Source organism: Xiphophorus couchianus, chromosome 13, assembly GCF_001444195.1.
Source record: "Xiphophorus couchianus chromosome 13, X_couchianus-1.0, whole genome shotgun sequence".
NCBI classification, from domain to species: Eukaryota; Metazoa; Chordata; class Actinopteri; order Cyprinodontiformes; family Poeciliidae; genus Xiphophorus; species Xiphophorus couchianus.
The window spans coordinates 1,154,802-1,182,786 of NC_040240.1; the positions used below are offsets into that span (position 1 = coordinate 1,154,802).

Genomic DNA, 27,985 nt, shown 5'->3' on the forward strand with positions numbered 1-27,985 from the left:
TACATAAGAAAGAGCAGACCCATTTCTTAGATAAGCTGTTTGACGATTTGAAAGATGGAATCTACAAAAATAAAACAGAGCGGAGGAGCGGATGTTTTCGCGTGTGGCCTGTAGGAGGCGTAGTTCGACTGTCTCGTTCAGATGGCTCCTGTAAATGCTGGGCGATGGCACCTGTCCGCACTTTGAAATAAAGTCGAAGCAGGATTACAAGGATCAACATCTGGGTCCATCCTTCGCCAGGCTGAGGTCCCAGTAGGTATCTTGCTCTTTCTCCTCCTGCTGTCATTATTCTGCTCTGTTTACTGGAGTTGCTGCTTCAAATGATGCTAGCTAGCCGTCGTTAGCAGCTTTATGAACAGCACCATGTTTGGTATTTTTTTTAATATTTGTTATTGCGTCACTTTCTTTTTTTTATTCACTGTGAATAGTCATATTGTCCTTCAGCGCTTAGAGCTCATATTACGCTGCCAGGGCGCCGCAAGGACAGTCCCACAGTTCACCCCATCACACATGTAAACACTTCAATATCTGGTCTGGAATACGTCTAATATACAACACACTGACGGGCTATTATCTCACAGGAAATGGGATTGTTTGGTTCGGGATGTGCCGGAGTGATCGTTGTTCATATTTAATTAAGCATGCACATTTCTGGGTTTTATTTTCGTCAGGCTGGTCGTTAACGCCCCCTGTGTTATGCTGCATTCCGTTTACCTCGGAAAACGGAACTCGGGTCTCTGTATACCTTGAGACGGGATGCCTTTGGTTCAGCTGAAAAGTCTGGAAAGTTTTGGGATTTATTCGTCACAACAAGCTGAAAGCTGTTTATTCCCAGGCTCACACCATTTCAGCCAACCGAGGCTGAGGAGTGACTGATTTAATGAGATTTAAAAATACAAACTACCAGAGTGCTGCAAATATTCTTACTGCTGTTATGGCTACCTTTAATGCGGCAGCCATGTTGGATCTTTTATGGTGAGGAACCCTCCACTTTCAGGGATTCTTCTTGTTGATTTTTCATACACAAATCTGGAAATGTCAACTCCAAGGTACAAATAACACCATTACAGTAACGAAATCTAGTGCTGAGAACAGAGATCCTAATTTCACATGAATTTTCACTGTCCATTCATATGAGATTGAAGTCTTCCAAAACAGACTTCAGGAAAATAGGTGCACTTTAAACCCAATTCCCTGATTTCTAGTACTTTTTTTTTTTTAGTACTGTAGAATTTTTAGTTTTCTGTCTGGAACGTAAAACATGTCATGTTCAGACATGACGTTGACCAGTACATTTATACATATTTAAAACGTTTCGGTTTGTCATAAGAGTCGAAATGATGACACGATAATCTGGGTCCAATTTTATTTTTGCTCAATTCTTTAACAGTATGGATACAATGCAAGTAAAAAAATAAGTAATCACCCCCTTAGATGTTTTATCCTTTTTATCGCTTTTACAAATTAATCATGATTTAGATTTTTTGGCAAACAATCAACCCCTCAACCCTTTAATCTCAAAGAAAAGGTTGATTTCTAAAAAAAACAACAACAATAATTAAATACAAATATGAAATGTAAAATGTGTGCATAGATATTTACCCCCGTTAAAGTGAGTATTTAGTAGTGATAAAAGAGATTTGGTACATCAATAAAAATTGATGCAATGAGCTGGATGCAGTAGGCATGAGGTGGTGGAGATGGAGAGAGGGCAATAGAGAGCGATGGCTGCCTTTAATGGACAGAAACCTCGAGGAGAGCTGGATCTGCCTTGGTGTGCTGGGAGTTAAGAGGTGTGGAGAGAGATGATGCAGACAAACACATTAAGTACTGGACCGCCACACTTCCTGTGGCAAAACCCCTGAATGACACAGAGGGTTGGTGCAGACAGATCCTCAAAATATCTTTTTAGTTTCATTGGTTAATTCCAGGGCCTTCAGATTTTATCTTAAAATTTGAATCAAGGAGTAAAATAATTTAGTGGATCATTCAGAAGTGTCATTGCATGGAACTCACCCAACAAACAGATCTGACCTGCATCAGTGTCGCTCTGAGAGACCCTTCAGGACACCCGGTGGCTGTCCTGGAGTGATCCAGGCAGAGACCCAACGTCTCTGATCAGTAGGCGGCTGGCCAATAACGTTCCCCAAACTGAGAGAGCTGACAGATTCTGCAGAGAGGCCTGCATGAAACGGCCCAAAGATGGCCGGGCATCGCAGTCAACAAGACTTGAGGCTGTAATTGCTGCCAAAGGTGGATCAATTGTTAAATAAAGGCTGTGATTTACACATCAGTTCTTTTTTTATTTTGTGATTATGCGGCATTGTGTTGTAGAGTTTTCTTAAAGGGGCAGTATTATGTGTTTTCCAGGCATATAGTGCCGTATTATAACACAATCAAATAACAATGTCACCCTCAGTTAAAGAAATCTATATCAAACTTAACTTAAAAGAAATTTGACTGCTGTCAGATGTCAGAATTTGGTTATTGGTTTGTATTTCACGCTTTGTAAAATCTCAACTGCTAACTTGGTCTCATGTTGCTCAGAGCCCCTCTGCTCCTTCTGAAGGGGCCAGTAAGAAATTTTACTGAAGAAAAACTTCTTAAGCAGACTTTATGTTTTGATGTGTAAGAACTGTGTACTGACTGACAGCATCAATAACCATCAGGTTTTTGTGATTAGGTCTGAAATGATTACCAGGTTCTGCTGAGTCATCCAGAGGGAGAACCATGACAACGCAGCCAGCTTCAGCTTCCATCCTGAGGGAGTTCTGTCCGCTGTACTACCTGCTGAATGCTATCCCTGCCAAGGTGCTGACCCAAAACTCACAGATGCTAAAGCAGAGCATCAGTATGATGGCTGACCGTCGGCTCCATTCCTCTACAATTTTACATGATGCCTTAAAATTTATTCACAACTCAACTCAAGTTTAAATTCAAATTGAAAAATACTTTATAATCTGGACTTTCCCAAATTTGATTGATTAAAAAAAAAGAGAAACATTTTAAAAAAGAAAAGTTTTTTTGTGTTAAAAATAATTTATTTAAAATTTGCAATAACAACTTTGGAGGGAGAGAAGAACACATAGGAAGATGGAGCAGCACACTTTACAGTAAACAGCAAACATTAGCAACACGTTTGAAATCATGAAACATTAAAAAAAAAATTACAGAGACAAGAGAAAAGGATAAAATAAATTTTTTTAGCAGGTTTCAGACAGCATCCTCTTTAAAATACCTTTAAAAGTTTCTGATGATACGAAGGTGCTCAGCTTTAATGCTTTTTGAAGTGCAAAGTTTTGAAGTCCAAATTCAAAGGTACTATTTTATTATTTTATTCAAAGGTAAAATTATTTTGTCTTAGTATGTAAACTGATAAAAGTTTGAAAGGTTCCTGAAAACATCACTCTCTCATTATTCTGTAAATCAACAAATTCAATTTCATCAGTTACAAAGGTGACTGATTGGGTGTAATCAGTGTGTTTTTGAAGAATGCTCCTGTGTGTGTGTGTGTGTGTGTGTAGGTGCAACGGGGCTTCAGGTCTGTGCTGGTCTACCTGACAGCTCTGGACAGCAGCTCTGACTTCCTGGCGGTGGGCAGCAGCATCGGCATGCTGTACCTGTACTGCCGTCGCGTTGCACATATGAACAAGTACAGCATGGAGGTGAGAGCGCCCTCTATGTTGTCTTCCATCAGTCCACGGTCATTCATCATCAAAAAGTCACAGACTGTGTTTGGAAACGTTTATGATCAAAAGCTCCCCCACGTTCCTCTGCAGGAGTATTCACAGCCACTGAAATTTTCCATGTTTTGCAACGTTACAACCACTAACCTCAAATTATTTCATTGGGATTTTATATAGCTCGAAAATATCATTTCAATTTTTTTCTTAAATAAAAGTGTATTTTAAAAATCTGCACCATGTAATCGTATTTAGTACCCTGGAGAAAATACTTATAGTTTTTTTTAACGTTTTTTTTAACTTCTAATATTCTGGGGAATTTCTCTATCTGCTTTTTAAATCTAGAGATTGACATTTTTGCTCGTTCTGTCTGCAAAATAGCTCGAGATCACTAAAAATGTCTGATGTCATGCCACAGATTTCAGTTCTGGACTTTGACTGGGCCATTCTAATACATGAATATGCAAAAGCCCAGAGCCCAGATTTTTGAGGGGTCCCCATAGATTTTTCTTTTTTGTTTTTTCTTTCTTTCATGAATGCATGTTTTGTAAACATTGTTCTTTATACACATTTTATTGGCCCAAATTATTTAAGTTTTATTAATGTCTAGGGACTTTTATGAATATAAACAATATTGCAGTTTTGGAAAGTTATGTAGTTATAATTGATTTCTCAGGGAACAACATGTTATTATTGTTTGGGGATGCATTAAACCTACCATGGATAAATTAAACTACCTACTAATTTACTATAATTTGCCTTAATAAAATAATTTCTCCTTACTGAATAGGGCAACAAATCAGGCTCCAGCCCAGGGGCCACATCCGTATAAATCCGGCCCTGGCTGCTGCAGGTCTACTGAGATTACTTCACAGCCAGCTGGACTCTGTTTACTGAAGGCAGCTGGTCATACTAGATTTTATTCAGGCAGAGCAGAATAAATGGAGCTCACCACACTTTTCAGATTTTTATTTGTAAAAGGATATTCATGCCAAGCATTGCTTTCCTCTCTCTTAAAGAGCAAGCTCCTCTTTATGTTGACCTATCGCATCAACTCCCAAATAAAAGCCGTTGTAGTCGGTTGTTGTAACTCGATAAAACCTGAAACGGGTCAACAGGTCTGAGTATTCTTGTGAGGCGCTGCAGCTCTCATGGTGTGTCTGCATCCAACAGGGAAAATGTGACGCGATCACCGCAGTGAAACTCCTCAGCTGTTTTGATGACCTGGTGGCTGCTGGAACAGCTTCCGGTCGGGTTGTGGTCTTCCAGCTGGTGTCCCCGCTTCCTGGGCGCAACAAACAGGTTGGCTCATGCACATCTGTCCTCTCTGCAGTCTGCCTGTCGTCATGCGACCGCAGCTCACTGGTCTGTTCTGGTCGCAGCTCAGGCGTTTCGATGTCGTCAGCCTCCATAAAGGCTCCGTCACCTCCTTGACCTGGAGCGCCAACGGGATGAAGCTGTTCTCCGGAGACGACAAAGGTCGGGTCGTGTTCTCCGCTCTGGACCTGGACCAGGTAGGACGCAGCGTGACGCGGAACTGTTTGCACCTCCTGTGAGACACGCTGTCTAACTGAGTGTGTGCAGGGGGTGTGTAAGCCGGTGCTGCTGCTAGAGGAGCCGTCAGGTGTGGTTCAGATGGAGTACAGACACCAGGTCCTGATGGTCTCGACGCAGCAGAGATCCGTGCTTTACTGTACGCAGAAGCAGGAAGTGTTGCAGCTGGGCACCAAACCCCGAAAGAGGTAAGCCACTCTCACTCGTTCTTTACAGTAACACAGAGCTCCCTCTAGAGGTGCACTGATTGCTGTTTTCTGGCCAATTACAGACTTTTAAAAGGGCAGTATTATGTATTTTCCAGCCACATGATGCCTCTTTATAGCATAAAAAAGTAACTGTTACATATCAAGCATAACTTAAAAGAATTTAACTTCACAACTTAAGACCTTGAAATTGATCCTCTGTCTGTCTTTTTAAGAAGCTCCTCCTCTTTCTGACACTCTACCATCAGCATGACATCGCAATAATTCTCCACCATTATGCCGTTTATAACCAACCAACTAGTTCCTAGTGATAAACTCAGCAGAGGCGCAGTTCCACCAGGTGTTTGCTAATAGCTGCTACCGCTAGTTTGGAGGAGCTGAGTGGGGAAGGCTGATCTGTGGGGCGGAGTCTCAGCTGCAGGCCGCAGCTCCAAGAAGGAGCTTTGGGTAAAGAGGTGGAGCTTTATTTTTTAAAATTTTTTTACACCTTATTTTTATTTGTTTTTAAACATACACGTACATACAATCAAACATGAGGGCTAGGGCAGGTAGCAGACAGTCAGACTGATGATCATTACAAACATTTCAGACATTTCCCTGTATGGAATAACAAAAAATAAATACAGAGGCAAACTCCCTGGTGTCTGTCTGAGTGACGTGGAACCACAGAAATGAACTGTTACACACCTTTGGCTATAAATGATCCCATTTTTCCCAAAGTCTCTAAGAGGTGGAGCTTTATGAGAGCAAGGATGAATGGTTGCCATGGGAGATTCAAGGATTCCTGGAACATTCATGGAAGAATCAAAGCAACACTCCAGGTGTATGTTTGATGAGTGAATAACGTTTATAAAGTCTGACCTGCCAACAGGGGTGCCGTATAGGGGGGGAAAGTTAGGACGATTCCAAGGGCCCCTGACTGACAGGGGGCCCTCCCACAACATTTTTTTTTTCCTTGTACAAATAGAAAAACAATTGGGGCCCTGTCAATTACAAAATTAACAATGCAGTGTTTTTAAAATTGTTTTAGCAGGAAAAATTAAATGTTACCACTCCCAGACCAACAAGCACAGATCCATATTTGCACTGAACACCTCGCACTTGACAATGATGGTGTTCAGCAGCAGTCAGTAGAAAACAAGAACGACTGTGGCAGTTACTATGCTGTTAAGAAAAATTATAAAGTCAGGTTTTCAAAAAGAGAGAGAGAGAGAGAGACAAGAGCGTCAATTTATTGCCCAGTTTTTTTCAAGAGAAGTGAGTAGACTGTGTGAGATTATCAACCATTTAGCACATTTAGCTTAGCTACAGACTACAAACAGTAAATTTAACTAGCATTTAATCAATGAAGGAAAGAATTTAACAACATATTCATATATTTAACTTGTACTTGTTCCTTTTACCGCACATAATAACACTAGTCAGGCAGCAGCAGCTATAGCCCCAACACTAGCATAGCCCCTCCTCCCTGTACCAGTGAAAAAGGTGAGCAACATTGTGTTCAGTCTATGTGGATTTTTCCTGTCTCTCTACTCTTTTTACAGCTACCCACCAAAACAATTTATTTATTACTCACAGAAATTCAAACAGTCTTAATAAAATCTTCCATTAGCACACTTAGCAGTGACTGAATGACGTTGTCCTCCTGGTTCTGATTGGTTGTTTTTGGCCCGAACGTTGCATTTCTTTAGACAGCAGTAGCAGCTCAGGGAGGAGGTGGAGGAGATTGATCTTTCACAGATTATCTGTTTCATAGCAAGCTGTCACAACATGGTGACAACTTTAACAAATGTGGAAAAAACATATATTTTTTATTAAAGTTATATTCTGCAGCTTGAACAAAATGCAACAATATAGCATTTTTTTAGAGGTCTGGTTTGCTTCATGTATATTTTGCACGCTGCCTGTGATTGTTGCTGGTGGGGAGAGACATTTTAATAAGCTAAAGCTAATAATAAAAAAAATTAAGCAACCTATTTGGGCTGCACAGTGGCGCAGTTGGTAGAACTGTTACCCTGCAGCAAGAAGGTCCTGGGGTCCAGAGTCTTTCTGCATGGAGTTTGCATGTTCTCCCTATGCATGGTGGGTTCTCTCTGGGTTCTCCGGCTTCCTCCCACAGCCCAAAAACATGACAGTCAGGTTAATTGGTCTCTCTAAATTCTCCCTAGGTGTGAGTGTGTGTGTGCATGGTTGTTTGTCCTGTCTGTCTCTGTGTTGCCCGGCGACAGACTGGCGACGTGTCCAGGGTGTACCCCGCCTCTCGCCCGAAACATTCGCTGGAGATAGACACCAGCAACTCCTGACCCCACTAGGGACAAGGGTGTTAGACAATGTATGCATGGATGGAAGCAACCTATTTGCATGCAGTATGTGGTCTGTTGCATGTAAAATTCACTAGCAGTGAATATTGTGCTAGTATCACAATATCTTTGGTATTGGACCAAAGAAAACAAGGAAGTTGCAGGCCTTTAAAATTGTGACGCTTTTGATGGATCAGATAGACTCAAGAAATTGTAACAGCAGCTGCGAAGGGGGGCCCAATTGAATTTTTTGTCATGGGACCCCAGATTCCTAGCGGCGCCCCTACCTGCCAATTCCGATTTTGGCTGAAACTAATTCTTTTTTTCTTTGTCTGACAAGTTGCTAAGTTTGAAACAGTGCACTGTTGGGGTGGCTATTGTTAGCCACACGACGTGATGGGCGTTTCTGTCGGTCAGTCTGTCTCACTGCAGGGCAAAAGAGGACAGTGGCAGATTTTCAGCTCTTTACAGAGGTAGATAACATCAGTTTCATCCAATTGCCGAACTCCCAAAATTAAGGAAATTGAGACATTTTTTTCTCTTTTCTTTTTTGGCTGGTCAATTTATTGGTGCACCCCTACCTATCATCCATTAAACAACCAGTTCAGGTAGCGGCACTGACGGTGTGTTTCTCTGCTGTCTCAGAACCGGCAGGTTTGGCGCTTGCTTTCTGCCGGCTCTTTGTAAGCAGAGCGACCTTCAGGTGTACGCCGCCCGACCCGGACTCAGGCTGTGGAGGTCTAACGTTAGAGGAGAGGTGGAGGAGACTCGACTACTCAAGTCCTTTTTTGACAAACAGGTACATACAGAACCTTCCTCTAAGGAAATACATTTGATACATTTGCAGGGACAGTTGGTTCAACAGAGTATTGACTCAGAGAGGCTGAATATTAATTCACACCACATATATTTGTCTGTAAAAATGTCTAAAACCATCATTGTGACCGATTTATGTTGGTCTGTCGCAAACAGTCTGAAATGCACTGCGGTTTGCGGTTGTAAATGTGACAAGTAGTCTACAGAATTCCTGTTCCTGTCTCCTCTCCTGTCCACCGCTCCGTTCCAGATCCCTCAGTTTGAGCTGTTTCCACGCCCCGGTCCAGTTGGAGCGTACCGTCCAGCAGACCGGCAGCTCGGCCTGCTCAGCTGTTTCTTCAGAGAGGGCTGGATTCTCAGCTGGAATGAATACAGCATCTACGTGTTTGACTGTCTCAATGAGGTAGTGTGTTCATCTACTGCATATTCTTTAGTTTCTATGTAATCCAAGTCCTGCCAATGATCAGAGCTCAGAATACGGCGACTCTGTAAGAACCCGGTAGATAGTAGAGATGCACTGGTCCATAACATCTGTATCAGTCTCAATATTGACAAACATTCTAAATCGTTTATCAGTGACAATGTGCCTGATCCATAAAGGCAGATCTAGTCAGTCTAATTCTATGCTTTGTGCTCTTAATTATTTTACATTATATTTCGAATTCCTAATTGCTCGTTCTGAAACATTTGAAATGTTTGTTTCTGTTTATTTTTACATCTTTTACCAAAATAGTCAACCTATTGTTTTTTTTTTGTCAGTTTCAGTTTCTTTATTATTTATTTTTCCATTGGCTGCTCTACTCCTAATTTCACTGCCTGAACAATTTAAAGCTGCTTTTTCATGTTTGACCAGCCTTGTGAGGCTTGGTCAAACAAGCTTGACCACAAGCTATCAGAGTTATCTGATAAATTTGTAATTCAGTACCTTTATGTCTGTGTTTAAAAACAAAAACATTTAAAATTAATTCAGATGATTTTCTATATCGGATTGGCATTACTCAATACTAACTCCGATATCTGTATCGATATCGGAAGTGAAAAAAACTGGATTGCCAGATCTGCGTTTTGTTAAAATATTTCTTTGCGTTCATGGTCAAAAAGATGATTGTTCATTTTATCAGTATTGAAAAATAATCAATTGAAACCTTTTCTGCTGGTCCCATAAGATCACAAACGAACAAAAATGTTGACTTTAATAACCATATTGCTTAAATCAGTGAAATCAGGGTGTCTGGATATCAGTTTATTCCAGATCTAGTACTTTAGTTAAAGTATTTGCTAATGCCAAGTAGTTAATAAGTTGGTAGTTATATTTCACACAATAAGTTTGAAAACACATTTACTTTATTCAGAACAGTGTGGCTCTTCTTTTTTGCAAGCCTACCGTCTCTGGACTGTATAAGCCAATCAAAAAGTACAGCATGACAAATGTTGTTGCATACATTTAAAATAAATAAAACATAATAAAATAAATAAATCTACCCCTTGAGTCAAAAACAAATACAACAGTGGTATCTGTTCAGAGTATCGAGTTGCTGTCGCAATAAGCAAGAAATCAGATGAGCACTTGACGCTACTTGTAAAATTGGGCGCATACTTGACGCTGGTATTGGCCCAAAGCCCGTATCAGGACACCACTAACAGAAACATAGATGAGCAGAAGAAGAAGTGTTACAGTGGTAATTTCACAGTTGCTGACAGTGGAAAAGTTGAAGATAGATCAATGAAGGATTGGAAATACTACAGAGAAGAAAGTAGCTCGATATAATTGACCGTCCAAAAGCTTTCTGTTCTAGTTACCATGGTGATGTTTTACCTTCATATTTTAAACAAACCCCCAGATAGATTGTCTGGAATTACTGCTGCATTTAGACTGTATTTGCAGTTTTGGAGCCTGAAGGCATCCCTCCTTACCCCAATGTGACATTTGACTTCCTGGTTTAAAATGTGAGCTCCAAACCTCTGGCTTTCTCCCAGAATTCTCCTCTCATTATCATGTCAGGTTGATATTTCTTGGGTTATTTTTCTTTTTTTGTCAAAACTCAGGGAAATATATTCTTGATGAGCGACTGTTAACGTCTTCATGTATTTCTGCAAACACCCCAAAGACACAATGCAACATGCTAATGTCCTCAGGATGAAAGCATGCTGCAGTTTTTCTGTTTCTTCCTTTGACAGGAATCCTTTAGTTCTGACAGCCAGTAGGCTCAGATAGAAAAAGCCCTCATGTGGTTCTTGATGTCAACGTATGAGTCAAGATGAGCTGGAGACGATTCTGGCCTATCACCTCATTTATGTTGTGGACAAACTCCCACAGTGACTGTAACTGAATAGGATCAAGTGATGACACAGATACATAAAGCTGTATGTCATCATCATAAGTATGGTAAGACACACTCGCAGCTAGGGAGAGCATAGTTACTAATTTAAAATGGGCCCAGATGGAAGCTAGGGAGAACATTGTATGGGACCCTGTTTGTATATATTCATAACTGTCGTATAAAACAAACTAGTACTGGTCTATCAGATAGGATTTCAACCAGTTCAGCAGAGCATCAACCCGTTGCAGAATAATTTCCTCTTTGTTCATCAGCATATCATAGCAGCATTGAGATGTACAAGAAGAAATGCGTCAAACTGGAATTAAAACAAAGTATTTTACCGTGACTATTATTGTATCCTAGAGAAGCGAAGTGACAATTCATCTTTGAAACGGAAAACGTCGTATTTAAACACAAGTTGTGCTTTTGTTTGGTGCTTAAAGGTTATAATCGGTTGTCTGGAAAGCAGCGGAGACATTGTGTCTGTGTCATCTTGTGAAAATGAAATCTTCGTGCTGAAAGGAGACAGAGAGATTATCCGCCTGTCCAGCAATCCAGAGGAAATCTCCTCAAACCGTGAGCTCTGCTAACTCTGCCACAGATTGCCTCTACCGTTGGCAGCCCAAACCAACAGCTACAAGTTCTCTGTTTCCCTATATTACCAGTGCTGTCGGGTTACCTGCCTTCACCACTGACCACACCCACGATTCTCCAACCTACCGGGTCAGTGGAAATAGTCCAGCCAATCAGAACAATGGCCATCATCACAGAAGATGGGGGCAAAGAAGAGGCAGGGGGGAGCGAGAGGCTCTCTGAGGAAGGACCAGATGAAGAGGAGGAAGAGGAAGGAGTGGAAGAAGTTGAAGAGGCGGTGGAGCAGGACAGCCCACTAAAGGTAACGTTATCATAGAGCAGATAGGAAAACAGAAAGGTATGCCTTTATATCTTACCATCTACAACATAGAGCCTTTAAAACCACAAAAAGAAAAAAAAAATAATAATCTGAATATTTTTCCATAAAAACCCTGGTGCTTTGAGCGTGAAGTTTAAGCAATGATACTTCCCAGATATTCATTATTTCTACCTACTTCTAGGCTCTCAGCCATCCAGAATATGGAAAAACCATAAAAGTTTAAAAATAAACCAACTTAGCAAGTTATAATTTAAATAACACATAACGTGTATTAAGAGTCACTTCAATAAATCAGTTCTTATGAGGAATCTTATCAAGTGGAGTTACTCATTAAAACTTGTTTTTATTTATTTTTGTAAAGATCACTGACACTGAACCAAACTTGTATCTGCACAACATTTGAATCTTAGTTTGGCTTCTGTGGGTCTCAACTGTTTGTTTACTGAAAAAGACAGAATTATCATGTTGTGCATTGTGTTATGTAATGTTATGTTTGATGTGAATCGCCACTTACTAGTCATTTTTGGTCTTTTTACATTACATTTCACTCCACCCCACAGAATAATGTGAAAATGAATCACAATATTAACTCTTTTGGATCTAGTCACTAGTTTCTGACTCAGGGTGGCTGAAACTATTGTTTTCCTTCTTCTTCACAAACGTCCACTGCTGCCGTGTGTTTTATGTGTCGCATAAAATCCCAATAAAATATATGTAGCAGGTACAAGAATATAGTTTTTGTTTATGAAGGCCATTATGTCTGCTCAGGTGATGGAGTCCAGCCAGCCCTCCACTTTGTTCAGCAGCTCTCGCTTCCGCAGCAGCTCTGTCACCATGTGGGACAGCCTGAGCTCAGCCACTCCGGTAAGCACTCCGCTTGAACTGAGCTCCAGGCGCTACAGCGCCCCTATTGACCAGGAGAGGATGCAGCAGGAGCTGGTGGTGAAACCCATCAGAGTGAAGAAGAAGAAAAGACATCAAGGTTAGTGAATTAGGTCAGATGTCAACGCTGCCCCCTGGTCAGTGATGGTTAGCTACAGTATAGACGGCCTGTGTTTTTTTTCCATATTTGGATATTAATAGGCAAGTTTAACATTACTGAGAAATGTAGGTGATTCAGTTACATTAATTTGTGACTCGAGTATGCAACTTTTATAAAAGATATTTTGTAACACATTTGTTAAAACTGTCACTGTGTCCTGGCAGTATAGTATGAGTCAGATAATATGTGAAGAAATTGAGCTTCTCCCAGTGCTAACTAGAAACAACCAATCAGAGTCAGGAGGAGGGTCTTAGAGCAGTCACTCACAATCTCGTGGCGCTGCTTACCCCTCCCTCCATTGCTCTATGCTATGCTGCAGCTCCTCCTGGATAGCAGATCCTTTTGTGAATGTTAGCAGCTCAGGGAGGAGGTGGAGCAGATCAATGTTCTCACAGATCATCTGTCTCATATTACACTGTGATAGCATGAAGATAGTTTGAACAAATATGGAAAAACATATTCTTGTAAAAGCTACATACTGCAGGTTTTCTATCACTTAATATAAGTGATATTACCTTAACAATAGCTGTAGCATGCTGTTTAGCATGTTAATGCAATATAGCTTTAACATGCTGACTGGCATGCTAACATTCTATTTAGCATAGAATGTTAGCACTGCTAAATAAAAGGCTAGTATTCTATTTAGCATGTCAGCATTCCATTTTGAAAAAATATGCTAACATTTAGCATGCTACTTAGAGATAGCATGCTAATTCAAGCAAGTTTATTCTGAAAGCAGTCTGCATAACGCTAACAGAAGTCTCCAGAAAGCCTAAGATGTCGTCACCTACAGCAGGTTCCTACCACTGTTCACTGCTTTTCCTGCTTTTCTTCTGCAGATTACCATTCTTACTAATGATCAAGATTGCCATGTTGTTGCTTGTTTAACTGAGTGAGCTAAAAGTATGCGCTGACAGGTAGGTATGACTCATTGTGATCTGTCTCCATCTGTCTTTAGACCTTTCCTTAGACCGTTGCTCTGGAAACCGTCTTGTAGAGAGCAGCTGCTCAGATTCAGTGTTTATAGTCCAGGACAGCAACTGTAGTGATGGAGAAAGTGGAACCCCGTCCAGTGACCAAGCCTTCTTCCTTGGTCTTGATGCTGAGAGCCAGGACACTCTACAGCAGAACCAAGACCAGGAGACACAACACACAGGTTCAGATAATGCTTTGGAAGTCAAGGAGGAAGTGGAGTCTTCCCTCAACCAGTCTGGGTTTGTATCTGGTGAATGGCAGCCTTCAGTAGATCCCATTACTGCTGATCCGACAGTCTTGTTCTTCTTTTCAGTTCCGTTCCCAGTGCAGGGTCGCTGCTCCTGTCGGGTCTGAACCCAGAAAAGGCTCAGAGCGACGGTTCCGAAGCAGACGGTATCCCTCCCACTCCAGATGTTGACCAGCTGCTGGAATCCACCTTCTCTTACATGAAGCCTGAGGATGATGGAGGGCTGGAGCCAGCATCCAGAGATGAGACGGTAGGTTTTCACTGTTTTTTTTAACATTTCTAATAGTTATGTAAATATCATCTCATACGAGCCTTCACTTTTACGTACACGTGTTAAGTATGATTGAACGATATATCAGAATGTATCGTATTGGCCAAAGTTAGTCCTTTTTTGACATATCGGTATCGATCCACTAAGTAAAACTGGGATGCTAATAACAACCGACGTTTATTTACATCCTGTTGCTGTTTGTGTTTTAGCAGAGGGAGGAAGGGGGTCATGTGGTAGTGGTAACTAGACCTGTCACCATCACACAATTTTCTGGACGATAAATTGTCCCAGAAGTTATTGCGATAAACGATAATGTTGTTGTTTTGAGGCCATTTTGTTTTTAGACCATTTTCAAGTAATATAATGAGACTGGCATAATAATTGCAAGAACACATCCTCAAAGAGCAATAAACCTTAAACTTTAATGAACATTTAACACTGGAACTGGAAGATATTTTAAATATACAAAATAAAAGAAAAAAACAACAAATAAAATCAATTATAAAGTCTCTGTAAAGGAAATTGTCCTTCAAAAAAGAGTCAATTGAGACCAAAGCACCAGACTGAAGACTTTTATCATCTAGATTTTGGCAGAAAGAGAGAAAAGAGAAAAACAATAAATCGTGCAAATGGAAATGATTGAGCTCGTATTAATTTATCATGGGAATAACTGATTTCTTGCTTATTGCAACAATAAATCGCTTGTTAATGAGCAGCATGCAGGTTGTTCAGACGGTTCTCTCTCTGTGTGAGCAGGAGGACCACCCGCTCCTCTCTCCTCAGCTGGCAGAGCAGGTGTTTCCCTGTGATGAGAGCGGTCAGGACAGGAAGCCCAGCATGTCCAGTGATGAGGAGGGAGACATCTACTGCCACTCTTCTCCTGCTGCTGCTGCTGGAGGAGGAGGAAACGATCACAGCGTTCCATCTGCAGAGACGGAGAGGACAGCAGAGAGAGACGCAGAGCAGGACAAGAACAGGCCTTACATGGTGAGAAATTAAAAGTATTCACTCCTTTAGTGGTTTAGCTGTTTTTTGTCACACTTAAGTGATCAAAGAAGTGATCAGATTGTAATATCAGACAAAGATAACCTGAGACGATAAAACAAAAGCAGTTTTCAAATGATTGAATTTCCAACTAACAATAAGAAAGAGACTTACTGTTAGCACAAGCTTCAGACAGAAGCTTGTGGACAGAAGCTCTGTCTGAAGCTCCGCCTTCAGGAAATCATCACAACATGGCTCCTCTGTTAACCTAGTGTTGTTCTGAGAAGTAGCTCCTACAATGAGCTCAGCAGATGCACAGTTCCAAAAGTTGCTTGCTAATTGCTTCTGGCTAGTCTGAGGAGCTGAGTGGGGCAGTGACAGGGGAGGACGGCTGCAGACAGCTGCTCTGTGAGGTGGAAACTTGTAAACTGCAGCTCTGAGGAGGAGCTGCGCTTCGAAGGCAGGCCTGGGTGTGGGGATGTGAAACTAATCCAAAGAATCGGGTTGATCACAGCTATTGTGGGTTAAATCTTGAAGGTTGACAATAAACCAAAATCAGAAGAAATCTGTAAGCTGGGTAATAATTTGTCACAACACTGTATGTGAGGTACTAACCCCCATGGTGCTGACTGTACACACTGCAAGTCAATGAATGTAATTCAATATATATATGTTTTTGCTTTGCAGTTGGCAGAAAGCTGGATGGGCTATTCTGGACCAGGATGTGGGATCCTGAGCCTGCAGGTGACAGACAGGTGAGTCCGATCAGCCTCCCTGCTGACCTGCTGCTGGCGCTCGCGTGGCTCACGGACAACCTGCGCTTCCAGGCATGTGTGGTGTTTGGATTTCAAAGGAGGGCTGTTCTGCAGCACGCTCCCTGAAACTGGACTCAGATGGCAGCGCTTCGAAGACAACGTCCACCAGGTGGCGCTATCCCCTTCAGGTGGGCTGATGTCTTACTTTGGATCAGCGCTGTGACTCATCCCAGAGAGTCATTCATAAATGGGTGTGTAGTATTATCCAGATGCTAAGCGCTGTTAACCCCTCAGGCAACCTGCTGTGGAAGGTGGAGCAGAAAACCATGACGGCGTTCGCTTGTGCCAAAGTGTCGGTTAAAGGAAAACGTCACTGGTATAAAGCTGCAGAGCAAGCGGCCTTCGTGGCGCTGAGTGACGACTCTGCTTGGATCATCAGGACCAATGGAGACCTCTACCTGCAAACAGGTGACCTCCCATCTGTCGCATTTAGTCAAGCTTACAAACTGTCACTAATATGCAAATCGTATCTTCAGGTTATCATGTTTAGGTTTTTTTTCTTTCTTTCAACTAAGAAGTTTGTTTCTGTAGGAATTATATGAAAATAATCTGTTTTTATTTATATTTTATTTAAAAGAAATGTAATATTAAAAATGATTTATTCTCTTCTGAATAGTCAGTGAGTAAAATCTTTTTTCATGTTTTGGTGATGAGCTCCTAGTCTTTGAGGTGGGGAGGCCCCCTCACCATCATCCTTTTCTTTAGCTCCCTCCACAGTCTCTGTCAGATTCATATCAGAACTCTTGGAAAATTAATATTACCTCTGGTCAGAACAAACATGTTGGTAAAATTAAAATTATTTTCAATCTAAATCTGCCAGGGGTGTAAGTAATTTTGCTTTTACTTGCACTTTACAGGGATTTACTGTGCTCTGTAAGAGATAAGAAAATGTTTTCTCTGGTTCATTATGTGTAGTGGTGTCTTACAGGAAGGTTGAACAGAAACCAGGGTGGAAGTTCTCCTTCCAGCAGGAAAACCACCTGGAATGTAAAATCAGAGCTTTAAGTGAGTGGACTTTGAATGGCCCAGTCAAAGTCCAGACTTAAGTCAGCCTGAGAATTTGTGACAGGCCTTTGCCTGAATTATGCTCAGAAACACTCCATGTAAATTGACAGAGCATGAGCTGTCTTTTTTTTTTCAAACTAGATTTTATTTTTCTCTCCACAAAAATTCTGAAAAGTGTGTCCTGTTTTTGTTTTCTCTCATCTTGTGCTACTCTGTGATGCTCTGTCTCACATCATAACGACGATACATGGACGTTTGTAAGTTTGTGCCAATCTTGTTACAGCTGTCCGGAGCAGGACCTGCTCGCCTTCTGTGATCCATTAGTACAGTCTGAAGTTGGGGAAAAATAAATTTTCTTAGACTGTTGACATGGAACAGTACAGCAGGATCTGAATCTATCTTTGATTCAAATGCGTTTAAGAAAAAGAGAGAATCCTTCTTATGAAACTTGCTCTTGTTTTTAGCTCATATATTATTAGCTTATTTATTTTAATGACATTTTTAAAATACTTTTGTTTTATCTAAACAGACCTCCCTTCTAAATGAAATATTGCATCTCAGTGAGACAATAAAAAATAGGAATAAAAAGTGAAAAAGATGAAGAGTTGTTTATTGTTCACACTTCATCATGGATTTAGAAGAAAAAGGTTGCTTTGAGTTTGGACTGGTGAATAAAAGTAACTTGAAGGACAAATGGTTACAAAACCAGACTTCAGGCTTTGTTAGTTATGTTTAAGTGACTTTTTATTCATGGAGACTTTCCAAAAAAACAAACTGTGAGACTGAAACGAAATGACTAAAGTTGCCGTTATATCAGCAATGTGATTATTTATCATAATTGGAACTTTTTGTTTTGGATATAAAATGGATTTCAGAGGCAGTCAGAAAAGTCCTCATTTATGCTGAGTCATGTTTATGGTTCAGTTATCCATCAAGTCCCTGATTCTACATTTAATCAGGACCATTTCCTCTGACACACCTGTTAGTGTGGCGTGTGACCAAAATATGTTTATGAGATGCTTTTAATCTGAAAGAACTGCTTTCCACACAGTCTTCACACATTTCGTTTCCAAAACTTAGACGAGATCCAAACTTTAACATGTGGACATAAACGTCTGCAGTGACTGCTGACTTTGATTCTGGACAGAAAGAAGGCAGAGCTGATGTCACAGGTGGAGCGTTGCTATGGGTTACTGCTGCTACATTTAAGGCTGTGTGTGTTTCAGGTCTGAGCGTGGAGCGTCCCTGCGCCCGCTCGGTCAAAGTGGAGTCTCCCTGTGTGTTCAGCCAGGTGTGTGTGAGAGGGGGCGTGGTCTGGGCTTTAAGTGAACACAAGGCTTTGTTCTACAGAGAAGGACTGAGCAGCTACTGCAGCGAGGGAGACGGCTGGAAGTACGACACTGTCAGGTACCGAGCCTCCTCTAACACATCTTCAACACGACCACAGTACAACAGCTCAGCTTGTTGTATTTAGGTCAAGTCCCAAATGAAACGTCAGTATAGTGACTATTTGATATGAAATGGAAAGGAAAGACTAAGAGATGAAAGAATTGACAGAGATTGATTATTTAAAGGGACAGTATAATGTAAAATCAACCTTTTTTGAGCTTTACACCATGTTATAAGGTTATTGCCTCATCAAAAACATACCTGTAGTGTTGCTTTGATTCTTCCATGCATGTTTGGAGAAATCTTTTAATCTCACTTGGCAAACAAAAACAGCTGATTGGACCTAGCTCCGCCTTTGAGGTCGCAGGTCCGCCTAAAAGAGCTGCAGTTTCCGAGCTTCCACCTCACAGAGCCGCCCTTCCACATTCGGCTCCTTCAGACTAGCCAGTAGCAATTAGCAAACACCTGGTAGAACTGCACATCTGCTGAGCTCATTTTAGGAGCTACTTCTCAGTGCAGTACTGGTAAAAATGTTGTTAAAGCTTAATAGAGGAGCCATGTTGTGATGATTTCCTGAAGGCAAAGTTTCAAAAAGAGCAGTTTTTAAAGAGACAGAGGCCCAATTTTAAGGCATTAAATTAGGAAGTAAAATTTCATTTTACTATTAGTATCTGGAAAATACATAATACCGGCCCTTTAACTCAGTGAAAAAGCGACTGCACCGCCTCTGCACTGCTTCTCTGCTGCAGTTAAACTCCCTGAAACCTTCACTGGATCACAATCACTGTCACATGACTAAACAAAGATCACATGACCAACCTGGTCCGCCTCCAGGTATTAATTCTGATATATTGTGCATCACTAAGCAAAAACCAGGGTTGCCATTTAGTTATTATTAGTACAAATGATTTTAAATAGGGATATATTAAGTTTAACTCTTTGTTTGCTGCAGTTTGGAAACCCTGACCAGTCAGAGCTGACTGTGTTGCATGCTGAGGATAATTTGTTCTGTTGCTTGACTTCTATATGCATGTAGATCAACTACTTGTTTATTTTGCCTGGTAACCAAGCAACTAGACACACAAGTAAAAGTGAACATGTCATTAGTTCTTATTTGTCTGTTTCTGCGTCAGTGAGGCTCAGGGCCTGGAGCTCATCTGCATAGCTCTAGGAGGAGGCGGAACCGCCTGGGCGCTTGATGCCAGCGGCAGCCTCTGGTTCCGAACCGGCGTCTGCCCGTCCAGACCCCAGGGCAACGATGACCACTGGTGGCAGGTACTCATGGTTAGAGGGGAGCGGATCCATTTTGGCTTCTGTTGGGTTCCGGGTTCTGCTCTTTCACCACTCCGCTTCTCCCCCAGATCAGCATTTCAGACTACGTGGTCTTCGATCAAGGCAGTTTTTTCCAGACCCTGCTGCAAGCTACGCAGAGCGTTGCCACAGTAACCAGGGGTCCAGTGGAGCGGGTGGTGGCCTTCCTGTCGCAGTACTCCCAGTGCCAGCCCAGCCTGGTCAGCGCTAACGCCACTGGAGTGTGGGTGGCGTCAGGACGGAACCAGCTGCACCTGGCGCGTGGAAACCTCGTGGGTCAGTGAGGTTCTGCACAGCAGCTCAGCAGCTTTCAGTTTTCTCCTGCTTATCACTTCCATTTGGGTTCTTTCAGGAACATTTTGGCAGAACGTGGTCCCAAGAGGAACTGTGTCAGCCACCAGGTGGACCTTCATCACTTCTTCATCTGTGCCTCATAAAGAAGGTAAGCCGTTTGGACGGAACACACATCTGGACCTCTAGCACTCGGCTGTGCAGATGTCAGCTGTCTGTGTTGACTGTGTATAGGAACGTTCCTGTGGTTGGCTCAGAGCAGGAAGGATCTGTTCTGTGTCTGGGACCGGGATGGAGAGCTTCGTCCTTCCTCCGTCCAGCTCCCACCAGAGGTAAGACCACCCAACTCGTCTCTACGTCTAAATCTGCCGCTTTTCAGGCACTTTGAATGGGCGCCGCCAGGGGTCCTCAACCTGCCGCTGTATCCTATTTACCTGATTTTTTTTAAAACAAATGTGGTGAAAATATGACGTTGAAAGATGAACCACACTTTTTTTCTCATGACGTGCAATAAATCATCACTGCTAATATTTGTGTTACTTTACAATCTGCTTCCTAAAGCTATATGTGTTGGTTGGACCATTTATTTAGCTAATCTCACCATCCCATAAAATATAATGTATTGACTCTTTTTTTTCTGCTAGATTTTTGTTTGATATTAAAAGTATTTTTAGCCAAAAAAATAAAATAAATACCACCTTGTTCTTGCCAAAAGATGATTTAGGTAAAGAAATCACTTTTGACAAAAAATGACTTACCATTATTTTAGGAAGGTGATGGTGTGATATCTTAAAATTTAAAAAGCTAAATAAATAAAACAGTGTTGTTTTTTTTAAATTACAAACTTTTGAAAGTAGACATTTCTCAAAAAGTGGAAGTTACCCTTTTCAAAAGGTCATGCAGCTAATAGTTGTGTCTGGTCTACACTCACTTCCCTCATGTTTTCCTCTCCTCTCTGTGCTCAGGTGGAGCTGACTCACTTATCCGCCTGTCGTGACGCTTTGTGGGGTTTGGACATTCATGGCCAAGTGAACATTCGAACCCTGTCTCCTTCTTGTCCCATCGGTTTGCATTGGACCCTCCTGGACCTCAGTCAACTTGGTGCGTTCCGTAGATACTCTGTTTTTAAAAAACTTATGCTGAGCTGCTCTTGTTTGGTTTATTCGTTTCTAGGTCAGATTATAACTTGATCACAATCATTTTAAGTCCCCCTCCCCCCCCCCAAACACACACACACACACACAATGATGCAGGGCTTTGTGTTGGACTGTCACATGAAATCCTGTTAAAATATAATGTTGTAATGAAAGAAAATGTGAAAAATCTGAAGATTTTGCAAGGCACAGCAGTATCAACGATTTCAATGGAGACCTGCACTTCCTGTGGTCCCAGCTGTGAGACTACCCCCTCCTGGTGGCTCAGAGGCATAACAGCTGAGGACCAGCTTTAATCTTCACCTCCATATTAGTTCTTAGATGGCACAAACTACGACATGAAACAACAAATCTAGATCATAGCTTCAAAAATGATTTCTTCTGTTCTGCCTAACATTTTAGCCAATTCAGACAAACACTTCTCACTGTTCTCCAGAATGTCCCCACCGCTCACGTAAACCCCGGATAGATGACACTGTGCACTCTGTCTTTATGCGCCGTGTTTTATTTTCTACAACCACGCTGTTCGGAGGACGTTTGGTGTAATTTGAGGCTCAATGTCTTTGGCACATGTCGGATAACGAAAATAAATCCCGGATCAGGGAATGATTTGGGAGACAGCCGCTGCACCGCCGATCACATCACGCATTGTTTCAGACATTGCAGAAACACATTGAAGCTGGAACATCCAGACTCAGCTGTGTGTGTTCGTCACATTGACAGTCTGAGGTTGTGTAACAAGTTTGTGTCAGAGCTCAGCAGGAATGTGTGTGTGTGTGTGATAGAGATAGAGTAACATGGCGGAAAGGTCAGATCTGTTTATAGTGCCTCTGCTCTTCTCATTATCAAAGATCACATGATTTCCTGACCTGTCTTCACCTGCTATATGTTGTGGACACCCAGCCTGAGACACAGACCTGATAGTCTGCTAGAATCAGTTCCATTTGTGACCAAAATTGCAACATTTGTTGCATTTTCAGCTGCTTCGGTTCTCTTTCACTCTCCCCTGTGTCAAATTAACCAAAACCTTTGAAGAACCTCTTTACCTCCTCGCCTGTGGGGGCGCTACACCAAGAACCACGGAGAGAAACGACACAGAAATAACAGAAAATCACTTCATTTTTCATAAAATGTAAATAAAAATACAGTGATATCAGATTTTATTGGTTGTAGGGTTTCTTTTTGGTCTTTGGTAAAAGACCACAACCCATTTCTCCTGCTATCACTTGACTAGTACGTTTGTTTTGGTTATATTTACCCATAATGACCTGCACTATATTGTGCTTCCGGAGCGGTCTCTGGTCCGCTCGGTATTCTCATGTGCATTCAAACTGAACCAGACTTTACATCAGCTGAACCAAAACCGAGGTTTGTAGTTTGACCAAAAAACAAACTGATCTGTCTACAAACCGCGCGGACTGGGCTTCCTGCCCCAAAAAGCAGGAAGCGGACTAATGCACAGGGCATTCTGGGTAAATATAACCAAAACAAATGCACTAGTTTTTGGGGCTAGCAGGAGAAATGGCTTGTGGTCTTCTACCAAAGACCACAAGCCGTAGAAATCCTCCTACTGCAGAAATTTACTCTACTCCATTTTTGTTTTCATTTTATGAAGATGGAAGTTGTATTCAGAAGTTTCCTTTTTGTTTCCTTCAATGGCTTTTGGTGCAGCGCCCCCACAGGCGAGGAGGTGAACAGGTTTTTCAAAGGTTTTGATTAGTTTAACGCAATGCAGTGTGAAAGAGAACCACAGCAGCTGAAAATGTAATAAATGTTGCAATTTTGGTCCCCAATGGAGTCTACTGGACTATCATGTCTGAGAACACCATAGTCTACATTTTTTTCTCTCTCCTGGTTCAGAATGATGGTTCATTAGCAGAACGTCTGCAGAACTTTGACATGCTGAACAGGTTGTTGGACCATATGAATGAGCAGAGACACGTCTAAAACTGGCAGGACATCGGCCCTGCCTGGAGGACTGGAACTGGACACCCAGGATCTACATCTTATGATTACAGTTTCATCATATTTATACACTGCTTGCTGTTTTCCACACATGTAGCACTTTTAGGCTATCATTCACTTCTGACAGCAGATACAGCAAGTTGCCCAATGACACTTTAGCTCATGAAAGACCTGCTGACCAACTTCTAATGTTCAGATTACACAACAGCCACTCTGTCACAGGAGCCACAGGCTGTTTGTTGACCCTGAGCTGCACAGAGCTGCAGGCAGTAATAAATATATCAGCCATGCTTAAACACTGTAAATAAATATAATAAAGTTTATTGTTAGGTTTTCTTTAAAATATGTTTATTTTCAATTAATAAAGTATATTATATGATACAGTGCTTTGCAAAAATATTTCTAAAGCTCGAACATTACAACCATTCATCTGTTATCTATTCCGCCTATCCTTACAGATTGCTGGGGGGCTGGAGCCTATCTCCAGCAGCCATTGGGTGAGGGGCAGGGCACACCCTGGACAGGTCACCAATCCATTGCAGGGCAAACAACTGCGCACAAACACACACACACACACACACACACACACACACACCAAAGGACAATTTGGAGAGACCGGTTAACAGGCATGTTCCATTCAGAAGGACCCCAGATGGAAATTCCAACCCAGTTGTCCCACATTACAACCACCAACCAAAATATGTCTTCATGGGATCTTATGATTTAGAGCAACACAAAGTTGCTTAATTGGCTTAATTTTTTCACAGCTCATTTGTTTCATGTGATACTGTCACAACATGGTGACAGTTTTAACAAATAAGTTAAAAAAAACAAAGAAAAACGTTTTTTTTTAAATATAAGTCATCTACAGCAGATTTAGGTTTTGCATACATCTGTTTGAAAGACTCCATAAGGAAGTGTTCCCTTTTTTCCTTCAGGAAGTGTTCGTCTGGTCAGTGTGAGCTGTGGCAGCCAGAATGTTTGGTCAGTGGACAGTCGAGGACTCGTCTACTTCAGAGTTGGAACTCAGCCTTTGAATGCCAGCATGATGATGCCGGCTTGGATCTACATCGAACCTCCCTCACAGGTAGCGGCTTCAATATGGTGTTTGTCCATCTGACAGTGGACCAAAATCAGCTTCATGTGAACAATATTGATGGTCCAGTGGAGCAGTTTTCTGTGTCTCCGGTGCTCTTCAATATTTTTCACTGGTTGATAAATACCCACAGGTATTTACACTGTAGGGGACGGGATAGACACCAGCTGCGTTTCTGTTCCAGATGTGTGCAAATCTTTGTATTTTGCTGATGTTGAAAAAAACAAACTTTCACTAGTGCTGTGTTTCCATTTGAATAGGAAATTAAATTAAAATTATGCGTGAATAAGCCTATTCACACAATAAGTCATTAAAAATCATGGCAGCCACAGTTACATGAGATATATTCATAAGTTACAGCTCATTATCTTTTAGCCAATCAGAGGAGACATCCTCGTCTTATTCAGGCGTCAGAGCAACAAGCCCCGCCTTAAAAACCAAACCATCCTCCTCCTACCACTGCCTGTCTTGTTCTTTGTGGTTCTCACCAGTCGTAACATCCAAATGTTCGTCATGTGACTCGTGTGATGCAAATAAAAGTGTTTCCATTGTAGTTTTGTGAACTAGATATATGTAGATATGGCTGAAAATCCATCTCATCCCAGCACAAAAACTGCTGTGTTTCCATTAAACACATTTATTTTCTTAACTTCAGTTTGGGCAATTTCATGGTTAATGGAAACGCAGCTCCATGGAGTCATTCTACAGACATCCATAATGCAACTATGACCTGTCACATCTTTACAGCCAATAGGAGTCCAGCTGGTCAGCATCCAGACGAGTCCTAACGATCGTCTCCTCTGGGCTCTGGACAACAGGGGGAGTGTGTTTGTCAGAACTGGACTAAGTGATGAGATGCCTGTTGGGACAGACTGGGAACTGGTACCAGGTACTTCTTTCTCTGACTGCTTCGTCGATGTACGTTACCTGTCCATTCTGTGTATTCCACTGGTTTACAGTTTGTGTGTGTGTGTGTGTGTGTGTGTGTGTGTGTGTGTGTGTGTGTGTGTGTGTGTGTGTGTGTGTGTGTGTGTGTGTGTGCGCGTGCGTGCGTGTGTGCGTGCAGGGCTGGCTGTCAGTCAGATGGTTGTCAGCTGTCAGACTGTTTGGGTTCGGTGTGTAAATGGAGAACTGGCTCGGCGTTATGGCATTTCTGATCGGAACCCTGCTGGAGATTACTGGAAGAAGATTCCTGGAAACACTAACTGGTTTACTGGTAAGACGGTTCACACCAGTTACAGTTGAATCTAATTCATCGTGACACACCTTGATAGGTTTGCATCTCGGCCTACAATAGGACATCGTCTTCGCTCCCATTCCTTTGAGTGGCCTAACCATTATCCCAAACAAAAGAAAAAATTAATTGTGTGTTTAATCTGATAATTATCAACTAGAGCTGCAGTCTTTAAAAACCGATAAACAAACAATGGGAAACTTTTAACTTCAGCAGATAAATACTCTGCTGTTCACGTTTTGCTAAAAACTCTACATTCACTTTCTTATTTTCTAGTGTAAAGTGACATTTTCTAAAGCTCCAATCTCTTATAAACTTTGGTTTGGCTAAGTCGCTTTTAAACAATCAAAGTGGCTCATTAAAACATGGACAAGTAGAAATAACACCAAACACAGGAACACCCTTCTAATACAGGCATATTTGACCTGTTATTATTCAGACAGGTTATATGTTATAAGGTAAGATTTTTTATATTTGATTTGAGACTAGATTGTCTCAGTAAATTGTAATGATAGCCCCTGTATTTTTTCGAGGTGCTAAAGCAGGTTTAAGCAAGTTCATCTCTGGTAAGGTGTTGGAAAAGTTTGGATTACAAGCAAAAAGCACAGATTCTATGAACAAAACGTTGTACAATCCAAGAAAAGACAGGCGCCGATTATGAAAAATTAGCTGTACAAATGATGTGGTGTGTTTAAAACATGGACAGGTAGAAATAACACCTGTTGGAATGCGAGTCGTAAAACAGACAGTCTTTGATCAGAAGCTGACATTGATCCTCGCTGGATGATAAAGAAAATCAAGCGCTGAAGCAGCCAATGTCTCCTCTTTGCTCAGTGACTCCAGAGGAAGAGCTGTGGGCGGTGACTCCCATTGGAGGACTGTGCCGACGGCTGACCAAGCTCCTCCCACACATGCCCAGCGCCCCCCCGCCTGCAGGCGCCGTGCTGGGAGGAGAGGATGTTGAGGACGAATGGGAGCTGATCTGACCGGCGACACCATCACTGCTGCTGGTCATCTGGATCCGGATTGGCTTGGAAGAACGTCGTGATGTCACCGACGTTGCTCTTCCCATCGTGTGACTTCACAGCTGGACCAAATCTGAGCAGGCCGATGACATCACATCCTGCAGCGTCTGCTGCACAGGTCACTCTGGGAAGACCAGGTGTGAAATGAAATGAAGGGAATTTATCTTATTTTTGTAACAGGAAGCACTTTAACCTTATTTAACTCTGCTAATATTTATTCCAGATCAGTTCAGCACTTCAAGCTGGTTTGAAATTAGCTTTACTATTCATCTTAAGTAAGTTTTAGACTAAAAGGAGACGTTAGACAGCTGAGTTTGGCTTAGTCCATTTGAAACGGTTTCTCTCCTTTCCTTGGCTGGACGCTCTCACATGGTGCTGCTTTCATGTCCCTGCCATTCACTTGACAGAAGGAAAACTTTTCTTTCTTTTTTTTTAAACAGAATATGCCATGCTCCTCGTCTGATGGCTTCCCATATAAATCAAAACAAAGTTCTGAGTTGCCTTTCTGTTTGTGAGGATTTGGGCGTCCAGCCTGTCGGTCACAGACTTTTACCTTTAGGGCTGTCGGTCTTCATGTGTTGCCACGCTGCTGAACGGGTTGAGGACTTCCTGTCAGTTTAACAGACTGAGACTGTTTGAGTTCAGAACTGGAATCCAGACCCTTCAGATGCTGTACAGAACAGCCTGATGGGGTTTCCTCTGTAATCCATGACCAACCCAGGACATTTAAGGAACATTTGAGTAAAATGTCATTCAGTTTGTTCCCTGCTCACTCTTACTGATTCCCTGTCATCACTTTTCTGCTGTGAATTAGTTCATTTTATTTTGTGAGTATTTTTGATTTCTTTTTATCCGTTATCTTTATGCACTGGTGGAATTTTAAGGGAGCACGTCAGTATGTCCCAGAAGATTTTTTTTCTTCTTCTTTTCTGAGTTTAATTCTCTAACTACTGTAACCAACCGCACAACCCTTACTACTTCAAAACATTTACTTTGTTCTTTCACACTAAATAATCAATGAGAACGACCTGGTAACACTAAGAAGAGCAAAAATAGTCAAGCATAAAGTGGATTCACTGTCACTGCTGTCCTGTGGACAGTTTTATCCCAGCAGCTGCAATCAGTTTTGTTGATAACTGAAGATTTGGGACCCCAAGAAAGTGAGCTGGAGGAATTGTTGAAACAAAGGTTTGTTGACTGTTTGTGGAAATGAAAACTTGTATGATCCCTGGTAAAACCCCATGTTCCCTGATTATCCCCGTTTCACTGATCTGGGTTTAAATCTAAAGGAATAAAGTTCTGCTCACTTTAATCTGTATTACACTCCCTTGCAAATGGTTCATTATCGTTGTTCAGTAGGTTTTTTTCACCGAAACGTGCAATATCCT

At 41.7% G+C, this 27,985-nt stretch overlaps 1 protein-coding gene across 2 annotated transcripts; it reads left to right on the top strand.

Moving 5' to 3' along the window:
- Window positions 1–32: 32 nt before the first annotated feature.
- On the top strand, window positions 33–27,918 carry tecpr2 (tectonin beta-propeller repeat containing 2). 2 transcript variants are annotated; one of them, XM_028036899.1, is made up of 27 exons: window positions 33–256; window positions 2,684–2,811; window positions 3,525–3,665; window positions 4,857–4,985; window positions 5,066–5,197; window positions 5,268–5,425; window positions 8,389–8,542; window positions 8,810–8,962; window positions 11,324–11,456; window positions 11,546–11,775; window positions 12,562–12,775; window positions 13,794–14,049; window positions 14,124–14,307; window positions 15,085–15,315; window positions 16,000–16,067; window positions 16,140–16,255; window positions 16,362–16,535; window positions 18,359–18,539; window positions 19,655–19,796; window positions 19,883–20,108; window positions 20,185–20,274; window positions 20,358–20,455; window positions 21,089–21,224; window positions 24,181–24,329; window positions 25,086–25,227; window positions 25,405–25,554; window positions 26,407–26,558. In XM_028036899.1, exons 2-27 carry the CDS (start codon window positions 2,731–2,733, stop codon window positions 26,556–26,558), a joined length of 4,020 nt encoding a protein of 1,339 aa, XP_027892700.1. In that variant the 5' UTR covers window positions 33–256; window positions 2,684–2,730. The 2 variants fall into 2 exon arrangements, with proteins under 2 accessions (XP_027892700.1, XP_027892699.1); XM_028036898.1 differs by having other exon boundaries at window positions 66–252; window positions 26,407–27,918.
- Window positions 27,919–27,985: the final 67 nt, after the last annotated feature.